Source organism: Cyrtonyx montezumae, unplaced genomic scaffold, assembly GCF_038088225.1.
Source record: "Cyrtonyx montezumae isolate F1298 unplaced genomic scaffold, pur_monq_1.0 scaffold_8, whole genome shotgun sequence".
Classification (NCBI taxonomy): Eukaryota; Metazoa; Chordata; class Aves; order Galliformes; family Odontophoridae; genus Cyrtonyx; species Cyrtonyx montezumae.
In genome coordinates this window covers 32014126-32033857 of record NW_027072089.1, presented here as the reverse complement: position 1 = coordinate 32033857, position 19732 = coordinate 32014126, and the positions used below count along the sequence as shown (strand labels likewise).

General features: G+C 37.7%; 1 protein-coding gene across 1 annotated transcript; it reads right to left on the bottom strand.

Moving 5' to 3' along the window:
• Positions 1 to 675: 675 nt before the first annotated feature.
• On the bottom strand, positions 676 to 19374 carry PPP1R42 (protein phosphatase 1 regulatory subunit 42). Its single transcript, XM_065752273.1, has 8 exons — positions 19249 to 19374; positions 16963 to 17129; positions 16466 to 16604; positions 14987 to 15103; positions 9955 to 10072; positions 9125 to 9253; positions 8404 to 8557; positions 676 to 1534 (listed from the first exon to the last, which is right to left on the bottom strand). The coding sequence occupies exons 1-7, from the start codon at positions 19372 to 19374 to the stop codon at positions 8421 to 8423; spliced, it is 933 nt and encodes a 310-aa protein (XP_065608345.1). The 3' UTR covers positions 676 to 1534; positions 8404 to 8420.
• Positions 19375 to 19732: the final 358 nt, after the last annotated feature.

Genomic DNA, 19732 nt, shown 5'->3' with positions numbered 1-19732 from the left:
TTCCAGGTATGCTTTGCTCCCTTCATGTCACATTACTCTCTGCTTTTTCAGCTCCAGTTCACCGTGAGCTTAAAGTGAAAGCCGAAAATACTCCGAGCCTATGAAAATTGTTGCACTCTGACTGCCTCACGCAGCAAAACCCACACTGAGAAGTACTACAAATCCATTACATGTTTTTAGATGGAGATGTGCAAGGGCAGAAAGACATCCCCACGTAACACCGCACTACAGACGCCAGAGAGTGGTTTTCAATGCCATGCATTGAATCCAGCAGCTGTCAGCGTTCAACATTCATCAAAATATTAACAGTCATCTCTGGGAATTGTCTTAATGAGAAGCAACTTCCACAGTTCTGTCTTCCTTGACCTGAATGTCATAGATGATGGCAGCAAAAAACCACAAGTACCATGCCAGGTCAGTACTAATTTCAGTAGTGGACTAATAGCAACGGTTACACATCAGAACTTTTTTCACTGTTTCATCATCTTCTGGTTGTTGACACCTCCAGGTTGAAACACCACCACCTTGGTTTTGGAAATCTATTTCTTTGCTACCAAAGAAAAGTACCTTGTAACTCAGGGAGAACACATACAAGAGTTGAATTTGTTTGAATTACATTTCTCTAAAGACAACAAAATACACGGACACTGCATGTAAAAGACAGATCCTGATCTTTGAATTCAGGGAGGATTCCTTCCTTGTTGCAGAGAGGGTCTCGAGGATGAGGCATTGCACTGACATTCATACAGAGAAACTCCAGGGAAAGGCTTCATTCCAGGGGCAATTTGCAGTCCATACTTTCCTTATCAGTACGCTTGGAGTTTTCCTGTATCTGAAGACTTGAGCACTCATCCAATTAGTCAAACCAGTGCGAAGCAGCCAAACTCAAGTCCCAGCTAGGTAAAGCAGGAGCTGAATTCAAATTAATGTGCAATATCCCCAATCCAAAAATTCATCAGTACAGATACCATCAATGTTGTTGAGCTTTCTTCTAAATATTCCACATCATTTACCAGAAACTAGAATAATCCAAATTGTGGAAATAACTTTTTAGGATTATGAATCATCTCGCCCATCATGTGCTGATAGCTCTCTTCTTCTTGCAGCACAGGACTATTAGCATGCCTCTGTGTTATTGTTAAGAGTGTCACACATGGAAGTAACCCAAGGCACTGGTTAAAGGCAGCTTGTTTTCCTGAGGAGGGTTAAGAAAAAGACAACTGGCTTGGTCCACTAAGTGCTAATATTTTTACGAGCTTACAATACAGAACATTGCTTCTAAATAAATTGGCAGTCACCTCACATTTCCAAGTGTTCTTGAAAGGCAGTGTTAAGTTCAACGTACTGAATTTTCTCTGGTTTTCAGATTATAAAGACACAGATAACGTATTCAAATAGATGTCAATAACTTTTTTTTTTTTTTTAGTTTTGAGAAAGAACGAAAAATACCCTATAATGGTCAACTGTGCATCCTCTAACTTCTGACTTTTAGCATTCGGTTTGGTTCTGCCATTACTTCAGACTCCTCCTCAGCCTGCATCAGAGAGATCAGAGAAGAGAGATCAGACCATTATGCCCATAACCACTCCAAAGCCATTACTGCTTCATCAACGCAGCTTGATAGTGATAGGACAAGGGGGAATGGGTTTAAACCAAGATGGGAGATTTAAGTTAGATGTTAGGAGGAAGTTTTTCACTCAGAGGGTGGTGACACACTGGAACAGGTTGCCCAGAGGTGGTGGATGCCCCATCCCTGGAGGCATTCCAGGCAAGGCTGGGTGTGGCACTGGGCAGCCTGGTCTGGTGATTGGTGACCCTGCCCACAGCAGGGGGGTTGAAACAGATCATCTCTGAGGTCCTTTTCAACCCAGGCCATTCTATGATTGTATGATTTATCAATGTGTCTCAGGACCACACATTTCTACAAAGTTTGTAATCAATGTCACCAGAAGCTGGAGGTGAAAAAAGAACCAAGTATGCTTGTTCTTTCCCCACTGTGAGGATATCCAGCTAGTTTGATGATATGGGATACGAAGGGGCCCTCAACACAGAACCGACCAGCTTTTTCCGTATATGCACAAAAATGGTGACAGCTGACAGTTTGGTCAGCCGTCAAGCTTGTATCAAATACTGTTAATTTTCAAGTTCCACAAGAAATAAAACCTTACTAATAGCCAAAGCAAATTCTCATATAAATGAAATCAGATAAGACTAAGTCATTTATTACAAAATATTTTACTACAAATGATGTGTAACTGATTACATCCAGCTTTACTGGACACACTATCAGTGATTAATATGACACTCTATTGTATTAACTCTTTAAGAAAGGAAGATCTTATTGTTCCAAATCTCTTTTTGGATTAAAATACTCGTCTGCTATGTGGGTCATGTCACAGCTGGCTCTGACCTCTATTGGTTTCGATGAAGCAATTAATTTTGCTCAGAATTAACAGAATAGAAATATGTCATTATTTCTGCAGTCTCTGGTTACAGTGTTACTTGAGATTGAGAGAGATTCAAATACGTCTTGTTTTAGCAGTGAGCTTTTACAATCCTTCAAGGTCAGGTGACTAACAAAATAAAAACACTTTCTAGCAAAGTATAATTATTGATTACAATCACTACCTATTACATTTGTTATTAGGGACTGTAAGGTATCTTTGAAATCTCATCAGTTTTTTATCTGAATTCACTATTCATATGTATGCAGTGATGACAAAGCAAAGTGTCCCTACGTATTCAAGAGAGCAGGAAGAGGTGTTCAAGCAGTTATGCCTTACTTTGTTTTCCTTCTAGCAGAACAACGCCCTCCAAAAGCACTGTGAGCTGCTCGGAAAGCATCGAGATCTTTATGGAAAGGCCTGGTCTCAGAACTCCCAGGTCTGTGGTCCCTGTGATGGTTTTTAGTGGGAACAAGCACCAAGAACAGTAGATGATAATTGAGCTGAAACCACTCAGGCAGATCTGACACATCCAACTCTTTGCGCCTGGATGGGATACAACTTGGGAGTGCTGAGGGAGCCAGCCAATGTTGCACAGACGTGGCTCTCGTGATAATTTAATGGTGGTGGCCAGCCAGAAGGCAGCAAAAGCAAATGTCAGCACATTTTGGTGTTGTATACCTCTGCCCATGGGAAGGCTATGGGACAGATCTTCCTGATAGGCAGTTTCAGGCACCTGGGGGGTAAAGAAGTGATTGAGAATAGACAAATAGCAAGGGAGGCTCCAGGGAAAGGCAAAAAGAGCTGTGAGGGCATTTGTGCAGTGCAATGGGCTGCCCACCCTCTGTGATATTGCTGTCTTTGAAAACTTTTAGAACTCCACAGCAATCCAATCTGACCTCAAAGGCTTTAAGTAGACAGTTATACCGAGAACAAAGGTAATATTTTACTGAAAGCTTGCAGTCATTTGTAATATATATGAATTCAATGGCCACTGCAACATATGTTCATAAAACCATGCAACTTCGAGTTGGCAAGGTTGGCATTTTTAGGAAGAAGTTGTGGAACCCAGTGACAAGTGCACACACTGAAATGCCCCAATCCCACTGTGCTCAGTGCTGACCTACGAAGTATCTGACAGGAGCTGTATCTGCTCAGCTCTGATTTTTTTGTTAGCTCACAATGGCCCTTAGAGCCTGGTTTAGCAGGAGGCGTCCCTGCCTACAGCAGGAGGTTGGAACTAGATGATCTTAAAGGTCCCTTCCAACACAAACCTTTGTTCAATTCTGTGAAGCCAAATGGTGAAGCAGTGTTTATATCACTGCAATAAATGAGTGTACGGAAACTAGCTTCAGCTGAACAGCTTCTGGAGTAATACTGCAGCTTTACAGGAGTTATTAAGACACAGCACTAGTTGTTTACATTGTTAATTGGATGCATGCTTTGTGCATAGAAGTGACTTCTATAATTTTGTAAATTACACAATAAAAACGTGCAGTGCTAAGGCAGCAGACTAAAATGCTACAGAGCTTTGAATGTTTATCACAGCAGGAGGCTGTTCAAGGACTGAAAACAGAGACCTAACAGTAGGAAGAGTACGATCTGAAAAAATATATATGTAAAGATCAGAATTTAATTTTTGTTTATTTTCCTATCCTATAGTACTTTATTCCACTTTAAAATCACTGAACAGTCCTCTGTATGAATCTCTGTTAAAAATGTTACTAGTACAATACTCATGTACATTATGCGGAAGGTTTCAAACAATCTGGGTTTCAGTGTTGGTGCGAGCATACAGCAAGTCTGCACATAACAGCCTCTGGACCCAGATGTGCCCTGCTAATTTTCTGACCTCCTGTTGTGTGCCAAGTTGCACGTGCCATTTGGTCTTCGAAGGTCAGGGAGATAACACGCATCTCCTGGAAGTGGAGGCACACTAATGCAGGCAGATGTGCCCCTGCCCCCCTGCCAACCAGCAGGCATACACCTCCTGATGAGAACGTGCCTGTAAGGAATATGCTCATCAGGATGTCAAGGGGGGGAAGTGTGGTCTGGCTGACAAAGCTCATCAGGAGATATGCACCCTCATTCAGCTCTTCGAAAAAGGATTTATTCTTTTCAAGGGTACAGCATGTCTTTCAGCCTGTGTTCTCTTACTGCATGCAGTGTTCCATACTGTATCTAAAGATCATTTCTCTTTCCCAGTTTTGGGCACAGACAGCAGCACTGAGAACTGGAACGAGGAGGAAAGAAAGAGTAATTTCCAAATCAGCAACTTCCAGGTAAATGGTGGAATTCATGGCTAAAAAGGGATGCCTTCTGTCACTGTCTTTGTGATGCTATTAGATACTTAGATAGTTGCAGTGTTAGATACTGCAAATTGGGCGTGATGGTATGAAAAGTACTTTTTTGGAATAACTACTACTGAAATTTAGTTTAGACAGAAGATAATTACAATATCTTACATGTTTTTATTGATACAGCCATCTTCTGCCTTCTAAAGATATTATGAATTATCACGTGGAGAATCATTCAGCACCATATTTAACAAAACTGTAAACATGGAGAAAGAAACTCTATTTTCTGAATTGCCCATTGTAACCTTACAGGGACCATGGTAACCAGAAACTGCTTATTCGTGATGCCCACCCCAATAGCTCTGCTTCAGTGATGCTATTTCAGAATTGCATCTCTTCATCCTTGTAAAGCATTCCACTGTCTCCTCCCATATCCCACATCATGGCTTTCGCATCCCATCAATGGCAAGAAAATTCCTCACGTGTCTCTTCCACAGCCTTCATAATTAATTGCCAATCGATTCTTTCTATCCTTCACTGAGAAGATGTTTACATTTTTCTTTCTACACCCACACCGAGTGTTGCAAAAGGCACTGCAGGCCCATTGAAGAAGTGATCTCAGCTCTGCCCAAGTATCTTAACTCTGTAGTTCCCCTTTCTTTCTGAAGACAATGCCGAGAACGCTCTTTATTTTTGAATGTGCAGAGGTGTGCTGAAATTGGTATTCAGTAAGAGAACGATATTTAAGGTTGCGTGGAGGTAATGCTCCTCTCCCTCCCCCAAATAAGAAAACTATATTCTCTAACATGACATAAGCATATGATTCCAAGCCATGTTTTGGGTACACAACTAATCCTCATGCGTACAAGTTCCTTCCTCCACAGCTAGACCTTGAACTACACAGGACCTATGTGACGGCTTGGAGATGGCTTATGATTAGTTGACACAATCCAGAGTAGGAACTATAAGTTGGGTGTATAATTTAAATGCATTACCATATTTCCAAACACGTAACATGCACTGGAGAGACGAAAGGTGACTTTCCCACCAAATTCTGAACTGCAAAACTACAACAATATTTACCTTAACGAGTAAGGAGACGTGGGCAGGAACGGCTGGTTACAGTTTAAGTTTACATCATCAAAATTTCAACAACTTCCCTGTTCAGGGAAAATTAATAACAGTGTTTCCCATTGGAAGGTATTGGGTATCTTTGAAATAATTATTTGTTTTCTTTTAATTAATTCCTGCCAATATCTCTAAATGTTCAAAACTAAGTTTAAAAATCCAATATGAAGTTGCTATTGTTTTTGTATTATCAGAAAAGAAAGATTAATGACACATTTCAGTAATTGAGTAATAAGTGGCTTTCTTCATTGTTCAGGCTATATGTAATCCTCAGTGGATCTTAGATGTAGGTTAAGAAGGTATTTAATGCCTGTTTTTCAGTTGCCAAGGGTCAAAAATCACCTAGCTTGTATAAAGAAAGAGGAAACATCTGTTGGAATAATTTATTTGGCTAACACAGAGGGTAGGATTAAAATTCACTGATTTCTTTGCTCTGATACTGAATTTCAATTAAACAATGGAAGTAATTGTTCAGTTTGACAAAATTTCCTTTGCTTCACACTTGGGCACACTTGTGCATATCACTAATTACCGAACCTGACTAGGGAATACTCTGATTTGTGACTACTTCACGTCTGCCTGCACTCCAAGAAAGAATACTATTTTGACTTGTTTTTCATCTTCCTAAACATTTTAAAGAATTCACAAACCATTTACTAATTCTCAAGACTCTTTGGTTGACATTCCACTAGAAACAAGAATACATTGTTAAGACATATAGATCCACCATTACACATGGAATCGTGATGTACAACAACCTCTGGCATCCAAGAGAAGTGTCCTACTTACAAAGCTTGTTTGAAAATGCTAAATGCAATTTATCTTTCTGTTGTTCACTATGACCTTTATGTGAATCAAATTAAAAACTTGTGTACATATATACACACATATATATTAAATACGTGTATATTGAATTAACATAAATCACATAATACATATATATACATATATGCGTGTGTGTGTATATATAAATAAAATATGGATTTATATAATACGGAGATAAATATATATTTTATATGGATTGTACTCCTTCATAATGCTGGGAAAACTTTTTCAAGTTTTAAAGAAGAACCTAACTAAGAACCTCAACAGCTGTAGAGCTTTTTGACATAATCAAGTAGAATCAGAATGTTTTGTTTAAAGGGAAATAGCAGAAGTTCTTTCACTGAAGAAAGTGACTTGGAGGTACTGCACACCCACGTTCCATTCTCTGTTAGCACTGAAGGGCATGGTAAATGAAAGCTTGAGTTTTATTCAGCACAGCTCAAAAGATGAAATGCTAATAAAGATGAATTGTAGGCCAACAGATTGCTGAGTATTAAGCTTGTTTCACAAATGAATGCCTGCAGTTCTTGTTTTTGGACTTCTCCATTGCTATGTGCCTTCTGCATCAGGAAAAAATATCAAGAATAGGCACATTTGTGAGTTAAGTTTCTTTTTAGGACAGAATATATCCAATGCCATATGGAGAGCAAAATTATACTTCAAAATTGATTTGTAATCCCTCTTCCCTTCTTAAGGGAAAGGTAGATACTTTTAGTGAGAACAAATAATTTGGAGGAACAAAAGCAAAGGAATGGGAAGTGATAAATAGTCAAGAATAAAACAGTGTTAAATGTCGCTCAATCAAAACTTCAAACACTAATAAATTCTGATTTGAATGTAAACTAAAATGCTACATTTAGTACTTTGGTTACAAAAGAATAGCTACGTCAGATGAATTTGTTTATCTTACATAGAAGATTGCTTAAACATTGTTTTTGTTGCTGTTGTCCAGTAGAGCTGATAAATAACAGAAGAGTTAAGTCACAGGTAATATTAAAAGACTGAAAGGAGTGGTGTTAGGCTCCAAATACAGAACTAAACAGAAACACTATTAACAGGTAACACTGAAAAAACTAAGGTCCCGAACTGCAAATTCCTATTAGATTTTATTCCCACAGTCATTTTAGAGTTGGCAAGGATGCCTTCGTGAACAAGGAAAACATGTGCTGAACTCCCAATTGTTTAAGCTCATCTAATGTCTGAATGTCTGTAAGGCACAGACATCAGATTTCCTTTCTTGATTATCTTGTTGGTCTTCAGCTGATGTTACAGGAAAACACTAGTTGTGTATATAGCACACTGAACATAATCCACTAGAAGTAAGCTATAATAATGAAAAGTTTCTCCTTCATGTAATACTGCATGCAAAGTATCGGTGTTCACCAGCACTGTTGACAGTAACTGCATTTCCAAGAATTAACATCTGTATTATTTTACCTTTGTTTAAGACAACAATCAAATTCTTATGACAAACCAGTAACACCGGAGAACAGCTCTTACTGTTACCTACTCTGCTGATTTGTAATCAGAAACCAGAATCTATTATCCTGTCTTGCAACAAAATAAAGACAACAAACATGACACCATTTAAAAAACTGAAACTGATCTGAGATGAAATTCTACTTCATGTACTTGTTTTGCACTGGCTCAGCCAGAACTGTAAAAGCAGTCCCCAAAAGCATTAAGAGGAACATGTCTGAGGAACATACCTGAATTTTCCTCTGATTTATTCTTTTTCCATGGCTCTTGGCAGAGGATTTCTTCTGTCTTTGTGCATCTCAGACAGAGCTAAAATATTTGTTTTTTCTTTCAGAGACGGACTATAGTTAAAAGGAAGAATAGGATGAGGTGTTCCAAAGCTGGCTGCAGAAAACAAAGAAAAAAAATTAATTCAATATTCCAAGTCAAATTGTATCCATTTTAATATTTAATATAGTTAATAATGAGTTGTGCGTTTCAAAATTAATCTGTTTTCCCACTTCAAGAACCCACTGCCTTTTCTTTTAAGTTTTTTTTTCTTCAAGACTAATTTTTTTCTATGTTTCAAACCTTACCTCTGCTGGTCATGTATTTTTTACAGGCCCTTCACAGGGCTGGCAGTATAAACAGTTCAGGTATAAAAGTCTTAATGTATGTCAGACATATTTATTGCAAAACACCCAACACTTTATTTTTATGACATGGAAAGCAATCATGGGTATTTACAAACATTCAAAACATACAAGCTACCGCATCCCACGATTCTGGGAGGCTGTGGTGGGGAAATCAGAAAAACCTGTGAGCTAGCTCTAAAATTAAATTTCATGTTGGAAAAGCTCCATTTCAACTCCTGTTTTGTTTTTTGTCTTACCACCGCTAAAAGTCTCATTTCTAATATATTCACTGTTAGCTGCTATTACAGCGCAGTCACAAAGTGATTTGTTTCCTTACAAAAATGTAGATAGTCTGCATGTTCATTTGTCATTCTTCCTTTGCTTTTTTTCCTGGCAGCTTTGGAGGCTTTCCAATTCATTAGGAACAGCCTTTCCATTTCTTTAATTTCTTTCCCATCGAGGTATTCTGTCAAAGAAAAGGAACATTTTCTGTGATATCAGAAGTGTACTTGGTCTCTTCAAATCTTTTTTGCTCTTTTTAGTATTTTGGTTAAAAAAAAAGCAGCTAAAATTAAAAATGCAACGATACATTCCAGCTTGATATTAATCTTTTAATTAGATGCAGTTATGAGTTGACGTATCTTAACTAAAAAAGAAAGCACCAACTATTTTATAATCTTCAAGATAAATATATGTATTTATATTCAGTTAAAATTCTGATTTCATGATTGAGGACAAGTGCTATACACCAGAAATTCAAACTAGTAAGGTAGGAATAACTGTCATCAAAGCATCCCAGCAACACCCCCACGCTGACAGAGGAACAGCCTGAACTTATCTTTTAAAACCAGTTTCACACAGGGAATGTGAACACAAAAAAGTCTTACTGTCTTATAACTATCTCACTAATCATCTATCACTAAAACTAATGGCTGCTACTACTAGTAGAGACTGCTAGGTAAAGAACTGTGCAGTTGATCAGCGGCGCAGTTTTAGCTATGTTGCTTGTACATAAAGTAAAAATATATCATTTGACATAACTATATAGGACAGTAAGTGGGTTTATATGCACTGTGTGATTCAAGAATGGTTAATGTGGCAGCTACTTTCTAAAACAGTAAGAGTTATGAGCAGGCTCTTCGGTTGGCTATTGGTTTTACTGCTTACCTAAGGTTTGTGACTGTACCACAACCCTGTCCCTGTACTTCGGTTTGTGGCAGATGGGGTTTCCTGTAAGATCCATGCTGCATAGCTTTGTCCATTTGTTTAGCACAACCTCCAAATCCTGCATTTAACACAAGAACAGAATACCGTGGTCATTTTCCCTTCCCATTGTAGAATACAATAACAATGAGTTTTGTTCAGCCAGGCCCTTATCCTGCACACAGAAATCACTTCAGTGAGATTCTTCATGTACTCTGAGAATGCGTATTCTCATAAAGTGGTGTATAGCATTCTGTCAGTGTATCACAGTTACGCAGCAGAAATAGTGAAGCAGTTGAAAAACTGTTTTTAAGGACACAGTAATGCCAACTATGGAAAATTACCACTACAATCCCTGCTATGGTCCCACCTATAAACTCCTACAGCAGAAGAATCGACAGATAAAAATATATATGCATCAAGTAAACTGTGCGTCCCCACACTCTCACAGAGCCCTTGGAGTACCACAATGTCTGAAGAGATTTCACAAAGACCCTAAAGAAAGCTACAAGGCCTGCAAAACACAGTAGATTGCTTCTCTATTTATAGGTACGTAAAACTCTTTTAAAGGAGGAACAGTAATCCCTACCCTTCAATAAGTGTGGGTGGTCAGTTATAGTATTGGCCCCAATAGCAAAATCTTTGAAATACACCTTTCTCCATCTGCATTTCTGTCTGGTTACCCAAGGGCAGTATGACCCAGAAAAAAAAAAACGAAAAAAAAAAAAACCTGCTGCTGCTGTCTTTTAAACACAATAAATTCAATTTAAAAGGATGCGAAGCTTAGCAGCCTGCTCCGTCCTCCTCAGATACTCTAACTTTCTGAAATCCCTTTCAAAATTCCACCAAACCATCATTATTGATATGCTTCCTTGTATGTCTGCAAAGCTTAAGCAAGCATTAAGAACAATGTATATGAATACAAAAGATTTGTTTAATGTTATACAGTTGTAGCAATTTAAAAAAACCCACAACAATTATGATCTGATAGATTCTAAATCACAAAGTCCACAGAATTGTGTACTGTGATGCCAACAATGAAATATCTAGCAATTAGACATCTCTTGCCTCCTTCAAATTTAGAAAATCACTCTGGGAATTCTGGATTTAGGTTAAGGTGATTAAAAATGAAATAGGATTTAGCAAGTTTATTTAGTTCTTTATTCTTTCCTGGGCATTCAAGCACTGCTATTGAAATTTGTAACGTGTTCTGGATTTCACTAGAGAAATTTTTTTCAGGTCATGGTTTTGGAACACTACATTGTCTACTACTGAAATAAAATGTATACAGTTTAACTTTGATGAATGCATACTAAGAGTCCTGTAGATTTTTGTTAGCTGTTACTTACTTGATAAATGACCCAGAACATGCTTACTCCAGTGTGTGTTTATCTAAGAGCACACTAATCCTGTGCTGAAATATGATTACCCTTTCGATACGCTCTAGTTGTTCATTGCCTTCCTGTCTCTAATAAAGTGCTTTCACTTCCCAGCCTTTCAATAAGCTGTACTAAAGGGACCAGACACTCTTTTGGGCAGTCTCCATTTGATAAATGATCATGTCATGCTATCACTTTGAGGTCTGCTACAAAATAGTGACGAGCAAATTATATTCCATCTATGGGGGAGAGGGGGAAGGGCAAGTGCCTTTGTAGGCAGCTGGAGTACTGGCAGTGACGTTCTTACCAATTAAAGATGGCCATTTAAGAGTCGGTATTTGACCAGTTTGCTCCAGTTTTTATTGGGAATGTCTAGTACAACTGCCCTAACTGCATCTACAGACAGCCATTTGTCACCGTTTTGACTACCTGTCATAATCAGTTCGAGAAAATCTATAATTTTTCTCTCTCTCCTGACTCAATTCTGAAGTGAATGAATTCATCTTTTGTGATATCCTCTTGTCATAATCAATACTGGGCAGAGGTTGAATAAATTAAAGACTTGGAAAATACTGACTTGTATATGTATTTCTAGCTGTACTTTTGCTATCTAGCCAAACACGTAAGTCATAATCTTCCCAAATCTAAAGTCTATTTTTTATTCACGTATATACATATATCTGTCTTGGTGTAATCAGGACTTCTAAAACTACAAGTAGCTTTGAAAAAAAATCCCCTTAGTATTCCTACCAAAATATACAGTAACCTAGAAGACCTTGTGAGCTTAACTGAAGAAGAAACTCAGTAGAATGAAATAGTAATGAGCAGTAGAAAGCAAAGAAAAGCCAAGTCCATTAAAATCGGTGATACTGTTGATAACTTGCATAACGTGCATTTTACATGTGGTAGCTAGTCTCACTAAATCATTTTGCATGTGTTGCGAATTACTTACTTTCTGTTTCATCTACTGTTCTGACCTCACCACATAAAATTCAGTCATGTGAAGCAAGGTCATACGCCTTATGTCTGTTAATGATGCTAACAATTCCCTGATTTAGCCAGAACATTATGTGCATTAATTCACTAGCCCTAATTTTCTACTATACTAAAATCAGCATGGCAGCTTTGAAAATTGAGGGGATACGGGTTTATATAAAAAATGTGAAAAAAGCTGAGATAAATCTCTAAACATAAAGTGATTATACTAATTGTAAAAAGTAAGGAAAGTTTACGTGAGAAGGCTGTCTTTCACGTATTTGTTATGTTTTCACATTTCCCTTTTTTTCAAGGTCCCATTTTATTCCCGCTGTCATCTACCTCTGCTACACAGCTTACAGCTATTGAGCAGGGCTGCTAAGATCTGGATGGTTCCTCCACAGCTTCTCTTCCCATTGGGTGAAGCAGAGATCCATTGCTCCTCACTCACTGAGGCACCACCATGATCTCTGATCAATCCAAAGAATTCCTGGGATGTTCTTGCTGGCGACAATGGGGTGGTAGGAATGAGAAAATGGGATTTAGAGCTGGATATCCAGCTGTGTTACCCCGTGTAATTTTACAGGTTTGAAAGAACAAGAACAGAAACACTCAACCTGCTCTATTCAAAACTTGGACGGTGCTTATTCAACACGCAGGACACCCACCTTCAAAAATGACCAGAGCTTGATCCGAGTTTAAATGACAGTGGGAGCAGCAGGTAAGTCAAATGGTAACAACGTATTTTTTCAACAGCTGTGATTATATCACATGGAAATCTGTATGCCTGATTTACTGGGATAAATACTAGTCCTTGTCTGCCTGATGATAAAATAATAAATTATAATAATGAACTAAAAAATATACACATAGTCACTGAATAATGTATTGTTTTCATTCATTCATTCTGTTTCAAAAGACACTGTTTTTTTCCTCTGAGTCACTGAAGATACTGCTTCTAAACTGGCATCCTCATTCTCACTATCTGGTTCACACAATCTTCCATTAAGATCATCACAACCGAAGGATTTTGTACTTACAAGAAGGAAAGAAACAATTAAAAAAATCATGCACTAAGCTTTCTTTTGAAATGGATTTTTTTCTGAGAGGAATCCTTTTAGAAAGACAGACCTATTGAAAAAACCTCAGTGTTATTTTGATCCAGCCAACACATTCAATATGGTTTTCATTAGCCAGCCTAAGCTTCAAGTATGTACTTCTATATGAATTCAATTAAAATTACCAGCTAGAAGCTGGTTTGAAATACAAGCCATTAATAATACTCTAGCTAAAAAATAATAAAATAAAATAAAAAATTATTCAACATTTTTAATATTAAATTATATTTAAAAAAGAAGAGTCTAAATAAAGTATATTGGCCTAGGTATTTCCTAGATTGTGCACACAATGTACAGGAATCTCCCTGTTAATAAACAGAACTGACAAATTAAACATAAAAGGCATTATGTATCCTAAGAATTAGTAGCCATATTTGTTTTAGTAATTACTAACTTGTAATAGCTAGCTTTTTGTAAGAAAATGGAATGTATATACATTTTCTAAGCAAACAGAATGTATATGCAAACCAGTAATAAGACAGTTTAATTTCATCAAGGTATTTTCTTGGTGAATTGGTTTATGACTGAAGCCAGTTCGTTTAAATATTTATTAATTAACAAAAGTCAAAAGAAAGCAAAACACTAATGCCTAAATTTTTTATGAAATCAGGAAGTGTTTATAAAGTTTGTTCTTTCATGCCTGTACCATCCAATGATAATGTTAACATGCTGCTCATTGTAAATTTAATACTCAGTAGCTTGTAACATCAAACTCAAATTATTTTTTTAAGTTCTATTTATGTCAAGAAATAGAAAATATCTTAACTTCTAAAATCATGAGATGACAAGGCCTATTCTTTTTTGAGAAGCTGGAAATTTTAAGTCCAGAGCATTCTGCTTAAATCATATCCACTAGTGCAAAAGGAAGAATAAAAATACTTCTATTGCACATGTTTTAGTTGTTACTGTAGGAGTTAGAGCTCTTGCTTATGAAGATATAACTTTCCTTAACAGAAACTTATGAAAGATTTAACATATTTTTCCATGACAAATACTTCTTATTCTATGCCAGCAACGATGGTCAAAAAGACATTTTAATATTAGAATGGCAAAAAGAACAGCTCCATGATCTGATATCCAAGAATTCCCTTTTATTTACATTTAAACTGAGAGTTAAAGACTACAGTATGGTAAAAAGCTGCAAGTTCATTACAAAACACTGGCCGTGGACTCTTTGCAAATTTACCAACTAACTGTCACTCAGATGGCCAACACATACATGCTTTCTCCATGTTTTACATGTTATACTATAGTTTTAACTTCGTGCATGTAGTATTCATTTTGTTGATAGATGCATGCACAGTTGCATCTTTGCATAGGATTAAAGGACATTTGGACATCCTAAATAAATGGTTCCCCAGTTTTAACTTCAACAAGATATCTGCCTGAGAAAACCATGCTTGGAAAGTCAGAGGTTCTGAAACTGTAGAAGGCTTTTTTTTTTTTTTAATTCATTTATTTTGTGATAAAGACGAATGTCACTTTTTTTTTAAATTGACATAGAAAAAATTCTGATTTTAATACCTTCATATGTTGAAGTTGATTGTCAGCTGCTCTAAGATGAGAAAGATTTTCCAGAACTGCCAGTTCTTCCAATTCATCGATGTTGTTATTGCTAATATTCAACACAGACAAAGATTTCTGGAGGAAAAAGGTAGAAAAAAAAAGTGATATTTTTCATGCTATGCATGACTCAGTTGGAAATTCTTGAAGAAAAGTATCTTAAGGAACAAGTGCGTGAAGCACAAATGTAAAAAATGCAAGCACTTCACACATGGTTTTTTGTTGGCTTTGCTCCCTGTCTTAAAGTGGTGTTTATTCTGGCTTTCCAGCATCAGTCTGATACACAGTGTAACAAGCTCCTCATGCGAATCATACAGGATACTGTCATCAGCAAAACGTGCTCATAGTACACCGAGAGCTACCCGGCCCCAGGTTTTGGCTCTTTCAGCTGACATCACTGAGAGCCAAAAATGGGAGCAAATGAGATAAGAAGAAAGCTTGTAAAAAGGGACAAAATGCTTGCTGTTTGAGGAGTAAAAATACAATGTTTTTACAGGTAGCTTCCAAAAAGGTCAAAGATGAAAAGTCTTTCTGGAAAGAAAACCAAACCAAAGCAACCTCCAGAAAACCTAAATAAAAGCTAGGAAGAACAATTTACTTGTGAATCTTTGCAGGGTGCTGCAAAACACTGAAATATATGAGCTATCATGCTGGGAAAATTGAAGCTGTATAATCCTCCTCTACTTTCATCATCTCTCCAGTACAGAGGGAAGAAAACAAAAGTGCTGTCACAGTAACGGCCCATTTATTCTAAAGAAAAATAGTAATGCATGTCTTGGATTACGACATCTCAAACCAGCAAGAATTAGAGCTAGGTGAAATGTTTATGATACACACATGAAAAGAAGTCACTTTTCAGAGAATGTTCTTTGTTCATCTTCACAGAAGAGATCATAAAGCCCTGACTTCATCAGGAGATACAGCAAGTGAATTCTACTGCAGTACAAAACTACAAACACTAGTAATTGAAGTTTTTATTAAAAACAAAACAAAACAAAAACAAAAACCAAAACTACTTCAACAATACATTTGATGTTTACTTGAGCAACTAACACCTCAAACAAAAATTTCCAAAGCTGAAATTTTTATATACTACAACATAGAAGAATGACACTAGTAGAACTGAATACTTCAGACCGCCTTCCTCTCAGTATTCCCACCAAAGTGTTGTTTGCCCCTTCTATTGGCCATTGCATTGTCTGGAGAAGTACAAGAGGCAGTAAATAAATTAATGTGATAATCAAATCAGGGAAATATCAACAAACTAGCCGTTTACGCCTTGCTTATGCAACAGTAGGGATAGGAATCCCTTGGCAGAAATCATCAATCTGCCACCAGTACTCAGAAAAAACGCACACAGTGATCGAGTCCTTCTAATCATTCATACTAAAACTACTGACCTATTGATTAACAGCCCGTTGACAATCTCAGTGTACTTACTGCCAAGGACCTAAGGGATCCTGGATCAAAGAGAAGCTTTTCGCCAAGAGGGAGGTGTTGACTTTCAATATGCAGCTCCCTTATTTCTTTTAATTGATCCAAACCCTCTACTACAGCAATAGAGTTGCCCCCCAGGTACCTGAAGAATAAAATACAAAGTTGGTTTAACATCCTATGAAAGTGTAAACAAAGTCTTCAAAATACTTAAAAAATAAAGTAATGTTGTGCAATGGTTGGAAATAGTTATAAAAATAGTAAGCCAGCTAACAGATCCAAGCCTTTTTTAGGAAATCTAAATGAGAAAAAAGGAATACACATTCAGATGTCACCACTTTACTCATCATAGAACACTTCATTGAAAAATCATAAGCAACTATTTATATCTGAAAAGCAAAACTTAACTGTTGAAGAGGCCTTAATGGCAACATCATTTTTTCATTTCTTAGTGTAACAATTATTCTTCTACTCATAACATAAATTCATGATTTTCAACTTACAGTTTTTCAAGGTTTTTCAGTGATGAGAGATTTTCAATGCACGAAATACGGTTGTTCTGTAGGTAAAGGTGTGTTAGATGTGAAGCAAAGCCCAAGTTCTGGATTCGACTGATTTGGTTATCATATAAATACAAAACTCTAAGGCTTCTGCACAAAGAGATGTCACCCTGAAAGAAACAACAACAAATTAATGCATTATTATTTTTACTTACTATCTGTTTTCGGAAGCTGTTGATTGTTTTAAATTTAAATTGATTAATTAAGTGCACTATTATTTACACATTTTTGTTTTTATTAAATACTTCTAACAATTCTTTTTCCTAGAAAAAAAAAATAAGTTGGAGTCAGTAATAATCTCCAACATAGATTTATGACAGAAATAGATGATTACTGTTCTTATGCCTGGAAGCTGAGGATTGCAGCCATCAGCAGCAGGCAGATCGCATCCTGTGTGACTTCATTCCCTCCCCTGCCTTCATCAGAAAGATTTCAGAGAAGCACAGTTGTTACTGAGTTGTCTCCATCAAATCTCAGTGATGTAATACAAAACAGTTCTTGGCAAAGGAATACCGATTTCTACAAAAACTTGCACGTCAACGTATTTTAATCTACTTCTGATACTACGATCCCACTCAAGTGTCAAGTTTCTTTCTAATCCTCTCAAAAATTAAATGGTAGCACTTTTATTTTTTAATTAGGGTTTCTCTAAACCTTCTCTATGGCATGTGAGGAACCAGTCCTAAGCAAATTAACAATTCACTGTGGCTGATCCAAGGAGTGTGACAACTGAAAAAACTTATTTGCTTTCATGGATCTACAAGGTACTTAAGACTTTTTGGCTGAAATTACGCTTTTGTTTTTAAAACAGAAATCCATTACGCACAACAATTCGGTTATTCAGGGTTCAGCCATTTTGAAATGCACTCAGTATCTTCAGGGGATTCAAATTAACTTGGGACTTACGAAACTGGTGTAAATTTCATACCACTGAGCTCAAAAGGAGGAGGGACTGGGTTAAGTGTGTAGGTTTAGTTTCTGAAAATTGAAAGGTCATGGATTATTTTTTAAATGAATAAGCTCCAGGGAGCAATTAAAAAAAATATATGTAGATTTTAACCTGTTTAATTTGAAAAAGCCACTACAGCAGTCCAATTCTGTTAACCTCACTTGGATCACATCCTGTTCCCAAACTCTCCTTTCCTTTCTCAGACTTCCTCTGAAATCTAAGGACTAAACCACAGATAGACTGCAAATATTTTGCTGTGAGTTAACAACCCTTCATGAAATTCCCAAAAATGGAAAAAAAATATGGCATTAGAAGGAATGAAATGAACATTGCACTTAACTGTTTGTAATATCATTACAATCTCCTTATAGAAAAGAATAAATCTGATTTGATTTCCTTATCTCTCCCTCTGTTCCACACTTCAGATTTTTTTACAAAGGTAACCATCAATACATACAATTTTTTAAATCAAAACCCGAGCTAGCTTGGACCTAAAATCTCCAGAACTGATATAGCTGGATGTCAGTATCTGAGCCCTGCACCTACTGGTTACATGGCAATGACCTGCCTGCAGTCTATAAGAAAAACATCATGTCTAAATGATTGATTTTAAATAATAATTTTATAGAAGTAAGTGGAGTTATAATTTTTATTCTGGTGACTTCCTAAAGGGTCATTTACAATATAGCAACTGTATGAAATAATACAAGCAGCAAATTGTGGTTTATTTTTGTTGATTTGTGTAACACTGCAGCACTGAAAGTGCTGAAATACTGCGAAAATATTCTGCTATTACACTTGAGTTCAATTACACGGATTCTTCTTAATGGCAAGAATTGGTTGATGTACTGATAATGCCTTTCTTGTCTGCCACAGTGATGTATATATTTCTACAGTTTCCCATGGGTGAGATACTTGAACAGGACTTCTGGTCCAGAAAGAGAAGCGCGTCAGGTCGATAGTAAGGGACCTGGCAGGCTGCTGGAGGCACTTGCTTTGCTGCTGCCTACAGAAAGTTCACTTACATATTTCAAATGCATTTGAAAACCTTTTGTATGGCAGCAGGTAAAAGCGATTTTCCACAGAGCAGCAGCACATTAAGCGGTGGATGTTGAAGCACGTTTCCTAACAGTTGTAGCTGCAGATGTAAACATCGAGGAGTAAGGCAGCTGCTACGTAACATAACCTTGAATATAACCTTTGCTTTGCCTGCTGGGCTCTCCCCTCAGAACAGTAACAACAGAACGCTTAAAAAAGGAAAGAAGAGGATCCGATCTTACGATTGCATCTAGATTTTTATCGGATAGATTCAGATGAGTCATTTTTCGCAGCTGCTGTCCCAAGTCCTCCGCGCGGTCCCTGCGGCCGAGGCACCTGGCGATGAGCTCGGGGGTCAGCCGCACCATGCCTTCAAAGGGAACAGCAAAGCGTCAGGCCGCTCGCTCCCCGAGCCGATTCCTTCCCAGAGCGAGCGGTAACAGCCGCCGCGACTCGCGGGCCCTGCCCGTTCCCAGCTGGAACGCCGTCCCGCCGCCGGGAGCCCCCGGCCCCGCTCACCTCCCCACCCCGCGGGCACTGAGGCCACCGCCGGCGGTTGCCGCGGCGACCGAACGCCAACAGCCCCGGGACAGGCGGGGCTGAGCTCTTCCGTGCTGAGCGGGTGATGGAGCGCTCACATCCCTGCCAGCCTCAATCAGCCTGTGATTCTGGGAATTAAGCGTATGAGTGGAACCGTAGAATCCTGAGAGTAGGAAGGGACCCTTG

What these genes read in the sequence shown, in the direction of transcription:
- PPP1R42 (XM_065752273.1), bottom strand. Translation starts at nt 19,374, where the DNA reads ATGGTGCGGCTGACCCCCGAGCTCATCGCCAGGTGCCTCGGCCGCAGG. An exon ending in CTGAAAAACCTTGAAAAACT is followed by an intron (nt 16,605 to 16,962) that starts GTAAGTTGAAAA and finishes TTTATTCTTCAG; the next exon opens with GTACCTGGGGGGCAACTCTA. An exon ending in GGTACAGTCACAAACCTTAG is followed by an intron (nt 9,254 to 9,954) that starts GTAAGCAGTAAA and finishes TTTCTTTGACAG; the next exon opens with AATACCTCGATGGGAAAGAA.